The 12,580-nt window shown below is 37.5% G+C and overlaps 1 protein-coding gene across 4 annotated transcripts in view; it reads right to left on the bottom strand.

Annotated features, from left to right (window-relative positions):
- Positions 1 to 1,639: 1,639 nt before the first annotated feature.
- The window catches only part of smad2 (SMAD family member 2), a 30,731-nt gene continuing 19,790 nt past the window's right edge, over positions 1,640 to 12,580 (bottom strand). For all 4 annotated transcript variants that reach the window (XM_056241705.1, XM_056241706.1, XM_056241703.1 and 1 more), the window contains 5 exons: positions 8,689 to 8,742; positions 8,321 to 8,533; positions 7,269 to 7,406; positions 5,231 to 5,375; positions 1,640 to 2,491 (listed from right to left, as the gene is read on the bottom strand). In XM_056241705.1, the coding sequence (XP_056097680.1) occupies positions 2,368 to 2,491; positions 5,231 to 5,375; positions 7,269 to 7,406; positions 8,321 to 8,533; positions 8,689 to 8,742 (674 nt within the window). In that variant the 3' untranslated portion in view covers positions 1,640 to 2,367. The remainder of the gene's footprint in view (positions 2,492 to 5,230; positions 5,376 to 7,268; positions 7,407 to 8,320; positions 8,534 to 8,688; positions 8,743 to 12,580) is intronic.

Genomic DNA, 12,580 nt, shown 5'->3' with positions numbered 1-12,580 from the left:
TGGGAAGCTCGGGATTTTCTTTGAGTTGGGAGGTGTCAGTGAGAAACATTAGCAGCGACATTATCAGGCTTTTTTATTTACAACAAACTAAGCTAATTACCTCAGCAGCATTGTAATATAATGTGCAACGATAAAGTTCACAGTGGCTTCATGAATTAATTAAAAACATAAAAAGCAAAACACCGCATGCACAATCTTTGTTCTTCCTTTTCTAGTAGTAGTTTAAAAACAGTGCTGTATTTTAGTGCAGTTTATTAAGAGAAGACACACTGCCATCTTGCTCCGACGAAAGGGACTTCCCAGGAGGACTTGAACACACCAATAGTTTATGCAACAAAGAGAGAGAGAGGGAGAGAAAGACAGCCTTTAACATGAGAATTAAAACTTTTTATTAGTGTATTTATGAAGTCTGCATATGCAACACGCCTGAAAAGCTTATCGCCTGAAGTTCACGTCCTACCAATACATCTCTCTAATGGTAAAACAAGCTCACCAACTGTTAAATGCTTTGCAAAAGGAGAAAAAAAATGACAGAAAAAGTCAAATAAAATTATATATACACATTTATATGCATATATGTCTGGTCCACTTTCAGTTCTATTTGGTTTTCTTTCCACACCCAGTCAAAAATGGCAAACAGAACGTTCCCAGTGTCTTGTTGGCCGCTGATGGGCTTTAAAAACGGGCCACAACATCTTCGTCAGCTTTTTACTAGATGCACGTAAAGTACAATCGCAAGAGTAGTAAGATCAATGAAGGAAAAGATGGAGACAGAGGTGGGAAGAGGGGAATGGATACTTGCAACGCCTGGTCACTGCCACAACAAGTAAAGAATAACAGACAGCTATATCACAGTCATTAGTAAAAGTTGTACAACGAGCACGCACACTAAAGTTGCACAGTTCTCCCTGTTTGGAAGTCTTTTTTTCCCCAATTGCAAACAAATAAAACACCCCGATGTCCCCGTAGGCTGAATGTCCCCTTCGGGTAGCCGTACTTTGAGGGGCGGTGGGTTAAACCGTATCGTGTTGTGAACATGGGAGGAAAAGCAACTAAAAGAAAATCAAAGTGTGTGTGTGTGTGTGTGTGTGTTGTGGGGAGGGGGGGGGTTCAAGATCAGGGCGAAACGTTAACCGGGACAACAGCTTGAATTGGAAGAGGAGAAAAGATATTTGCGCTTATAAAAGTTTCATGCTAAATAACGTTTTCGTATGATAGGACATTTCATTATGAAGCCATGTTCCTTTAAAAAGAGGGCATGATCTAAAAAAATATTCAATTCTAATAAAAAGGAAGAGAGCTTTAAAGATCTTAAATATATTTATATATAAAAATACATGAAAATACAAAAAGTAGCTAAAAGAAAGATAAAGGGAAACAAAAAATCTTGTAATTGTGTGAAGGATAACCTAGTTTATTAACACTTAAAGCTTAAATACTTAGATTTTTTGTTTGTTTGTTTTTTTCATCTTTTTTTTTTAAAGATTTGGACCGTGTGAGACGTTTTAATAACCTTTGAAAGTCTTTGTTCGTCCTTAAAAGAAGCCACTTTCTGAAGAAAACCACTCCACAGCCGACCTGTGAATATTTCACCCAGTGAATAAAAAGTGAATTCTGAAGTTCGAATTGAACGAGGGGCTTTTTCCTTGCGTTAAACATTCCTATCAGTTTGAATAAAAGAAGCATGTCTTACAGCAGCATACCTCGAATCAAAGGCAACATTCATATATAGTGGTTTGGGGGGGAGAAATCGTAAAATATTCAAATAAAAAGGTATCTTTTGGCATTACTGAAGAAATCGAAAAACATGATTAAGTCTTTACGCGCCAATCTACACAATCATAACGTGTATAAAAACAAAGAATGTGACTTTTTGCCAGAAAAAGTAACCTCCTTGAACGACCGGATTGGGATCGCCATCCAGGAAAAGTATTTACTTCATCAAGGGGGGAAAAGCCTTACTGCTACAAGTGTGTGTGTGTGAAGTTATTTCCTGCCTTCTTGAACTTCCACACATCATACGCACCTTCCCTCCTTCTCGAAAACCATCCAAATAAAATAAAAAAAACAATATACATTTCATATTCTACTACTAATACATTTAATATTGAGGGTTTATGAAAGAAAAACAAGAGAGAATTAAAGGTGCATGAAGCTGATGAGACAGCAAGTGCTGCGTTCCGGTCCGAACGGTGAGAACGTCAGTGTCGGGAGACGAGAGAGAGAGAGAGAAAGGCTCACGAGTACTATGATAGAGAAAGAGGGGGCGGGGTTATAGTAAGTCTGTTGTTCTTGTTGTCGGTTGATGTGATTGTAGAATCAGTCGTTTTTGGGGGTGGGGGGGGGCAGAGAGCTTGGTCGTGTCGATTAGGACATACTGGAGCAGCGTACGGAGGGCGAGCCCATCTGAGTCAGGACCTTGTCCAGCCACTGCAGCGGGCCGTTCAGGTGAAGCTCGATCCAGCACGGGGTGCTCGTCACCGTCTGCCGTCTACACAACAACAACAAACGACAGGTCACAGGGTGCATCATGGGAATAGGCAACAGGAAAATCAAGTTACTAAGGTGAAAAACCTCCAGTAGGAACTGCTAGAGTGAAGCCGTGGCTCATGAATATTAATTAGCTCCTGAAAAAGTAGCATAGCAACAACCTGACTGACATGCGTGAGCTACACCTTTGCCACGGGGTAAGACTGGAAGTCATTTTTAACCATAAGTACTACCAATACTGTACACAAAACTGGCATGGTTTTATTTTTTTCCAGTTTTGAAACAATGCTAGTTTTAATATCCGGAATTACAAGCACATGTGAACTAGAAAGTAACTTAGATTTGATTCGGTTGATGCATTTAAGACTGGTGTTGTAGTTAACTACGGATGTGTTCACACTTGTAGTTCGGTTCTCTTGGGTCTTCTGGTATGGACCAAAAACAAAAAGGTTCATTTAGTCCTGGTTTGTCATTTTAACACGCACACACACACAAAAGAGGAATAAGGATAAGATCACAACCTGATTGGATGGCTGTTATGACATACATCCACACCAATGCTGGGCTAAAATGCTGTTGTTGTATGTGCGTACATTTTATGGTATTAGTCTCAACTTACAAAGAACTACTAAAATGTGTAAAGGAGTCAAAACAGCGTCAGGAAACCCTCCGTCACACACACCAAGATCTGCTGCGAGGAGACGTGATGTACTGAACTGTGATGGGCAACATCACGACTATGATGAGAAAAAACAGGAACGCTAGAGTATTACATCTTTTTTTGTGACATCATGTCCTGTTTTTGGTTTGTTAACATGTCTTTGGTCCGCGTTGTGTTCATATTTCAGTCGAACCGCACCAGAGATTGTTTGGAAGCGGAGCGAGATTCATATATTCCTCTTGTTTGGTGCACCAGGGTTCAGATGGCAGCGTTCACACTTACTCAAATGAACCGCACTAACAGAGCAATCGCACCAGAGTTCATTTTAATCCCACCAAACATGCCAAGTGTGAACACACCCTAACTGTGCATCAGGATATCAAAAACAGAAGAGAACAGGAAAGCCAAGCTCAACAGTCATTTCAGCAGTAAAAATACAAAAGTGACACACGAGACCCTTAATGTAAAGTCATTTGGGTGATTTGGATGGTTGAATTGGATAATCTAAGGTCAACAGCAAAGACATTGGTAAATAAAGTGAGATTAAGTGCATAAAGTACATTTGCATTTAATATTAATTATAGGAGGTTTGCATACTATTCAGTGTTTGTATTCCCCTGTTTATTCATTTTGAGAAATATTGATTCATACTAGGGCTGTCAGTTAAACGCGTTATTGACGGCATTAACGCAAACCCATTTTAACGCGATTAATCTTTTTATCGCGCGATTAACAGTCTTTTTGGCCTTGCAAACTTTGTTGTTTTTTTTCACATGCTTTTGCAACCGGACGCGGCATGCGCTGCGCTATGAAACCCATTCATTTCAATGGCTTGCGCCGCGCGAGGACGTTGCGCCGCGCACACCGCGGTCAAAATTCAAAATAGTTCAACTTTTGCCGCTGTGACGATTACCAGCGCGGCCAATAGAAACGTTTTGGCATCCAAAAAGTTTTGAAAACTGGCGTAGCGCCGTGCATTCCGCGTCCTTTCTGAACGCACCGGATCTAGCTAGACTGGAAACACACTTGTTGCGAGCCGGCCAAATAGTAGGTTAACGTTACGTTTTGAGTGGATGACGAGCGCGAGACGCCGAAATGGATGCCAATAAGATTCTGAATGGAAAGTTTACTTTTAAAAAGTTGCCAAATGGTTCCATTGAAAAGACCAAAGTGATCTGTGTGTTTTGTCGTAGTGAACTGAGCTATCATCATCATCGCAGCACGTCCAGTCTGAAATACCACTTGTTGATGGCCAAGCACACACACACACACACACACACACACACAGCTGATGCGAATTCTCCGCCCACTCGTCAATATCAGGACCTCGTCAGTATTTCTTTAACCCTTTTATTGATGGACAGTGTTACATTGTGTGAGAGATTATTTGCTCCAAGTGAGAATGTTAGTGTGAAATTGAACACAGTATATGCCAGTGTTGTTTTCAATAAAAAACATTTGCACAGAGCAAGCCGATCCACTTTTCCATGTTGATAAGAGCATTAAAATTAGAAAAAAATAATGGGACAAAAAAAATCAAGAGACATTTAGAATAGATAAAAATGTGCGATTAATCGCGAGTTAACTATGACATTAATGTGATTAATCGCGATTAAATATTTTAATCGTTTGACAGCACTAATTCATACATTTCACTGCAAGTGCAAATTAACCTTTACTTCTCTCAAAAGGAACCACATGCATTTACATATTAAATATAGTAAAACAACACTTAACAGCTCCACAGGAATTAATGATTTCTATTCAAAGTCTTCAAACATTTGTGCCACACATTCACATTTGACGTGAAGGGGGCTTGAGGTGGAGTCGATAATTTGACTAAAAACAATAATTTATAACAGTAATACTGAAGTGCCTCCTTGGCATATTTACCATGCCACCTTAAATTTGGTCATTGGGGTTGCATTTAGTGTAGTTATAAGATGAGTTTTTCCACCTTCTATAACTATAGCTAAATTAATCTGAATACAGATCATACTCCCATCCCGGAGAACGTTTATTGTGTTATAAAAAGATGCACTATTTAAGATGTCTGCTATTGGCAGAGCTTGTCCATACCTGTACTCGGCTCCCCAGCCTTTGACGAAACTCATGCGAATGGTGCACATCCTGGTCAACTGATATACAGCCTCAAAGCCCTGGTTCACCGACTGAGCCAGCAGTGCCGCAAACTCCTGGTTATTGAAGATCTTCAGGTTACAGCCTAAGAAAGAGGATATCATTCATGATGTCAATAGTTGACGTAAATCGGCACGTTCTGATGGATGGTACAACGTAAGGCGAGCGATATGACCAAACTCTTATCAAACGATACGAGTCATTTTATTTCACAATAACAATATATATCACAAGTTAGTTTCCCCCTGAAATAAGGTTGTTACGACAACAACATTTTAGAAACCGTTGAAATTTCATAATTATCAATACCATTTTTGATATCACAGTAAAAAAACAAATACTAGTCTAACAAATGCAAGTAAAAAAAGTTCAAGCTTATAGAAGACAAGAAAACAATTAGTAATAAAATAAGAGTTAAATTAATTACAAGCAATATGACAAAAATGCAACAGAAAAAAAAGATAGAAATTAAATAAACAGGGCTTAAATTTATACTACAGAATTTGAATGAAGACTATGCAGTGTCTTTTTTGCCTTTTACTTTACTGTGAATACACATTGATTTACCGACTGTGTTTCTATGAATACCCGCCAAGACAAGCATGTTCTTTTAGTGCAATAAATGGTGAAAAAGTCGGTTCTGGGACGCTGCGTGACCGGCGGCTTCATATATACACTACCGGTCAAAAGTTTGGGATCGGTAAGATTTCTAATGTTTTTAAAAGAAGCCTCTTCTGCTCACCAAGGCTGCATTTATTCAATTAAAAATACAACAACAAAAAAACTGTAATATTGTGAAATATTACAATTTAAAACGGCTGTTTTCTATGAGAATATATAGCAAAAAATTTAATTTATTCCTGTGATCAAAGCTGAATTTCCAGCATCATTACTCCAGTCTTCAGTGTCACATGATCCTTCAGAAATCACTCTGATATGCTCAGGAAACATTCATTATTATTATTAATGTTGAACAGTTTTTTTTTACATTTTTATTTCAGGATTCGATGAATAGAAAGTTCAATAGAACAGCATTTATCTGAAATAGAAAGCTTTTGTAATATTAAACACTACCCTTCAAAAGTTTGGGGTCAGGTAGAATTTTTATTTAATTTTTGCGGGAAATAAATAAAAGAAATTAATACTTTTATTCATTAAGGATGAATTAAATTGATCAAAAGTGACAGTTAAGACATTTATAATGTCCCAAAATGTATTTTTAATCAAATAAATGCAGCCTTGGTGAGCAGAAGAGACTTAAACAAAAAAAAACGTTACCGATCCAAAACTAGTGTACATGCACAGAAACCGGCTCTCAGACAGCACTCGAGTCCCAGATTGAGTCAACTTTCGCAGATTTAACGATTTTAAATGACATTAGTAGGTAACACTTTATTTTAAGGTGCTTGTAATAAGCAGTAATTAACAGTTAATAAGACACTTATAAGACCTTATAAGATGCATATAAGCATTAACTACTTCATATAAGGGTTAATTAAAGGTCCAGGCCCTGAAGAGATCAGGGAAACTACTCCCTCTTGGGAAGGTACATTTTTAAGGGAATGGGAGTTTGTGTTACCATTTATGTTTGTTCGGCTGTTCTAAAAGTGCAATGTATTGAAACTTGAGAAATTTATTATTTAATTTAATTTATTTATTATAATTAATGCTTATATGCATCTTATATGTATCTTATAAGGTCTTATAAGTGTCTTATTAACTGTTAATTACTGCTTATTACAAGCACCTTAAAATAAAGTGTTACCCATTAGTATTTAAACTGGTAAGGCTTAAAAAAACATGCAAATTATAAACTTTAATGGCGATGCAGCACCGCAAAAGTCACGAGCGCAACCACGACAGAGACAAAAATCTTACACAAAAAACTACTGGATGACAAGTTTGTCCCCATTTATTGTCTAGCGCTTTACTGCCCACCTGTAGTAGCATGGACGCTGGAAGTGAGTGAGTCTCTTACCTGGGGGGATTTTACAGACTGTTGCAGGGTGCCAGCCATACCTCTGATTACAGTTAGGGCTTTGAACGAAGATGGCACTATCGCTAAGACATTCGGCAAACACTTCCCCACCAATATAATACAGCCTGACCCCTCGACCTGATCAAAGACAAACAGCAGTGAGAACTTTATATTGTACATGTGACCATTGTGCAGGAGTCTAAAATTGTCTTGGTACATACAAAGGGACAGGTCAACCAAAATTGAAAATCATCATCTTTTACTCATCCTCATGTTGCTTCTGCATGATTAACTTTCATTGTATGGACAAGAAAAGACCAGATTCAAAATATTTTGTTTCATTAAAGAAAGTAAATAGGGCTTTTCACACTTGAACTAGTTAATCCTGGGTTATTCTGAACCGCGGGTAACCAATCCTGGGTTATTCTGCTTCACGTTTCACACTGCTCATAATTTACCCGGGGTTAACAATTTATCCTGGGTATTCATAAGATGTCATTCCTAAACCCTGGGTTAACATCCTTGTTTGCATATTTGAGGTGTCAATGTCACTGATTGGACGAACACATGTACTGTTTACATAAAGGGTCTAGCATTGCACATCCTTGGATTATATATTGCCGACTGAACTATCAGACTATAAAGGTAAGAATTGAACGGTCTCTTCTTCACAACAATAGCACACTATGTCACCATTTGACATTTTCCCCCTCAACCGCTGAAACACAGCCTAATGTTTATTCAACACATGCTGTTCCTGTGACTTGCAAAGCATGCGAGGCATGTGATTGGCTGTCTGTTGCCAAGCATCTAGCCGGGGCTTTACCCAGGGTTAAAAGCAGGGTTTAGAACAATGATAACCCGGGGTTAAGCACAGCGTGAAAAGCCCTACTGAGGTCTTCTGTGTTCTGTAGACTAAACTAAAGCACATCATACAGGTTCAGAATGACGTGAAAGCAAATGTAAGATGTCGATTTTAGCTCTTGGGTGAACTGTCCCTTAATTTCAACTGAAACACTTGACAGTAGACCAGCTGAAGATGTCTTGGATACCTATGTGTCTCCGGGTCATCTCCACGGTGGCGTTGCGGTTGACGTTGGACAGCAGGCCCAGGCAGAAGCGCTCTGAGTTGGAGGGGTCTGTGAAGCCGTCCACGGTGAGGGAAGGCTGAGAGGCGTGGAACGTTTCTCCCACCCGCTGGTTGAGTTCATAGTAAGCTATGGAGCACCAAAACGCAGGCTCCGAGTAAGTCACTGGCTGCAGGTCTAAAGCAGAGATGAGGAAGACCAATATAAGCGAACAAGTTGACAGTCTTGTATTAACTGTGCATGGATCTTTGAAGTCCTCAATCTTAAGAAATGGTCAAGATGTCAACATAATGGCTATCAAGAGTGAGGTTAAGCAGATAATCGGCTCTTACCCATGCCATGATTGACAGGCGAGAGTGTGCTTGGCGACAGTTCTGCAGGAGAACCTGACAAAAAGAAGAGCTTTTCCTTACAATAATAGAGATAATGGCAGCAACAAGAAATAACTGGTTTATTTGGTGCTTGCCAATGTAAAAATGTTATAGTCTATCAATGGACACATGATTTGAGGCATCATTCCTGTCTGAAACACAGCTGAAGTTTAATGTTTAATTTAGGGGTCTGTTTAGACCTGGAACCCTGCGTATGAGCAATAACAAAAGACAGCATTGCACTAAAGTGGAAATTCTTGGTACACTGGGTTGAAAACTGAATAAGTTGCAATGTTGAGATGTATATCGGAGTAAAACAGGTTATCATAAACACAGAGAATAGGGAAAGGACTTGGTTCGATCCATCGGTTGTTGAAACTTGCAGATGATGTCACCAGAGAGAAGTCTGTCACTCCAATGGAAGATTGAGTTGCATTTAAATATAATAACATATTCATGGATGAATTGTTCATAATAAAATCAATAAAATGTATTTAGAAAACCTGAAGTGAAATTTGCGACTAAAGAAATTCTAAGTATGATTAAATTTAAGTGAGGTGGCGTTACTACCATAACATAACTTCTGTCAGGTCGCCACTTGATGCCTGTAAAATCTGGATCCTGAAGCAAAAACAGTTGACTGAAACCAACACTACAAGACTTTAGTCCAGACTTTAGTCATGAATTCCAGTCTGGATGGGCGATCAAACATGTTTGACATTGAGCCGAGTTTAGATCACATTTTGTTTTCATTTGTCGTGCGCCTTGCAGCCACACAGTGCTGAGTTTGAGTTTGGAACGACTTGAAAATCTAGTAGTGTGCCGTTTACTGTTTGAGGACTAGTTTTTTCCCTCAGTAACCATTTACAAAGGTGGCATGTGTATGATGCCTAGTGTTTTGAAATCTGTTCAAATTTTAAAAAGTTGTGTAGTGTATTCTAGTCTATAATAAAGTTGTGTAGTGTATTCCAGTCTATAATAAAGTTGTGTAGTGTGTTCCAGTCTATAATACAGTTGTGTAGTGTGTTCCAGTCTATAATACAGTTGTGTAGTGTATTCTAGTATATAATAAAGTTGTGTAGTGTGTTCCAGTCTATAATACAGTTGTGTAGTGTATTCTAGTCTATAATACAGTTGTGTAGTGTATTCCAGTCTATAATAAAGTTGTGTAGTGTATTCCAGTCTATAATAAAGTTGTGTAGTGTATTCTAGTCTATAATAAAGTTGTGTAGTGTATTCCAGTCTATAATACAGTTGTGTAGTGTGTTCCAGTCTATAATAAAGTTGTGTAGTGTATTCCAGTCTATAATAAAGTTGTGTAGTGTATTCTAGTCTATAATAAAGTTGTGTAGTGTGTTCCAGTCTATAATACAGTTGTGTAGTGTGTTCCAGTCTATAATACAGTTGTGTAGTGTATTCTAGTCTATAATAAAGTTGTGTAGTGTGTTCCAGTCTATAATACAGTTGTGTAGTGTATTCCAGTCTATAATACAGTTGTGTAGTGTGTTCCAGTCTATAATACAGTTGTGTAGTGTATTCCAGTCTATAATACAGTTGTGTATTCTAGTCTATAATAAAGTTGTGTAGTGTGTTCCAGTCTATAATACAGTTGTGTAGTGTATTCCAGTCTATAATACAGTTGTGTAGTGTGTTCCAGTCTATAATACAGTTGTGTAGTGTATTCCAGTCTATAATACAGTTGTGTATTCCAGTCTATAATACAGTTGTGTAGTGTGTTCCAGTCTATAATACAGTTGTGTAGTGTGTTCCAGTCTATAATACAGTTGTGTAGTGTGTTCCAGTCTATAATACAGTTGTGTAGTGTATTCCAGTCTATAATACAGTTGTGTATTCTAGTCTATAATAAAGTTGTGTAGTGTGTTCCAGTCTATAATACAGTTGTGTAGTGTGTTCCAGTCTATAATACAGTTGTGTAGTGTGTTCCAGTCTATAATACAGTTGTGTAGTGTGTTCCAGTCTATAATACAGTTGTGTAGTGTATTCTAGTCTATAATACAGTTGTGTAGTGTATTCCAGTCTATAATACAGTTGTGTAGTGTATTCTAGTCTATAATAAAGTTGTGTAGTGTATTCCAGTCTATAATAAAGTTGTGTAGTGTATTCCAGTCTATAATACAGTTGTGTAGTGTGTTCCAGTCTATAATACAGTTGTGTAGTGTATTCCAGTCTATAATACAGTTGTGTAGTGTATTCCAGTCTATAATAAAGTTGTGTAGTGTATTCTAGTCTATAATAAAGTTGTGTAGTGTGTTCCAGTCTATAATAAATTTGTGTAGTGTGTTCCAGTCTATAATACAGTTGTGTAGTGTATTCCAGTCTATAATACAGTTGTGTAGTGTATTCCAGTCTATAATACAGTTGTGTAGTGTATTCCAGTCTATAATACAGTTGTGTAGTGTGTTCCAGTCTATAATACAGTTGTGTAGTGTGTTCCAGTCTATAATACAGTTGTGTAGTGTATTCCAGTCTATAATACAGTTGTGTAGTGTATTCCAGTCTATAATAAAGTTGTGTAGTGTATTCTAGTCTATAATAAAGTTGTGTAGTGTATTCTAGTCTATAATAAAGTTGTGTAGTGTATTCTAGTCTATAATAAAGTTGTGTAGTGTGTTCCAGTCTATAATACAGTTGTGTAGTGTATTCCAGTCTATAATACAGTTGTGTAGTGTGTTCCAGTCTATAATACAGTTGTGTAGTGTGTTCCAGTCTATAATACAGTTGTGTAGTGTATTCTAGTCTATAATACAGTTGTGTAGTGTGTTCCAGTCTATAATACAGTTGTGTAGTGTATTCTAGTCTATAATACAGTTGTGTAGTGTATTCCAGTCTATAATAAAGTTGTGTAGTGTATTCCAGTCTATAATAAAGTTGTGTAGTGTATTCTAGTCTATAATAAAGTTGTGTAGTGTATTCCAGTCTATAATACAGTTGTGTAGTGTGTTCCAGTCTATAATAAAGTTGTGTAGTGTATTCCAGTCTATAATAAAGTTGTGTAGTGTATTCTAGTCTATAATAAAGTTGTGTAGTGTATTCCAGTCTATAATAAAGTTGTGTAGTGTGTTCCAGTCTATAATACAGTTGTGTAGTGTATTCCAGTCTATAATAAAGTTGTGTAGTGTATTCCAGTCTATAATACAGTCGTGTAGTGTGTTCCAGTCTATAATACAGTCGTGTAGTGTGTTCCAGTCTATAATACAGTTGTGTAGTGTATTCCAGTCTATAATAAAGTTGTGTAGTGTATTCCAGTCTATAATACAGTCGTGTAGTGTGTTCCAGTCTATAATACAGTTGTGTAGTGTGTTCCAGTCTATAATACAGTCGTGTAGTGTGTTCCAGTCTATAATACAGTTGTGTAGTGTATTCCAGTCTATAATACAGTCGTGTAGTGTGTTCCAGTCTATAATACAGTCGTGTAGTGTGTTCCAGTCTATAATACAGTTGTGTAGTGTGTTCCAGTCTATAATACAGTCGTGTAGTGTGTTCCAGTCTATAATACAGTCGTGTAGTGTGTTCCAGTCTATAATACAGTCGTGTAGTGTGTTCCAGTCTATAATACAGTTGTGTAGTGTATTCCAGTCTATAATACAGTTGTGTAGTGTATTCCAGTCTATAATAAAGTTGTGTAGTGTGTTCCAGTCTATAATACAGTTGTGTAGTGTGTTCCAGTCTATAATACAGTTGTGTAGTGTATTCCAGTCTATAATACAGTTGTGTAGTGTGTTCCAGTCTATAATACAGTTGTGTAGTGTATTCCAGTCTATAATACAGTTGTGTAGTGTATTCCAGTCTATAATACAGTTGTGTAGTGTATTCCAGTCTATAATACAGTTGT

The sequence above is a fragment of the Rhinichthys klamathensis genome, unplaced genomic scaffold, assembly GCF_029890125.1.
Source record: "Rhinichthys klamathensis goyatoka isolate OS25496 unplaced genomic scaffold, OSU_Roscu_1.1 h1tg000665l_1, whole genome shotgun sequence".
Taxonomy (NCBI): Eukaryota; Metazoa; Chordata; class Actinopteri; order Cypriniformes; family Leuciscidae; genus Rhinichthys; species Rhinichthys klamathensis.
The sequence above is the reverse complement of the archived record's forward strand: the minus strand, read 5'-3'. Positions and strand labels throughout refer to the sequence as shown.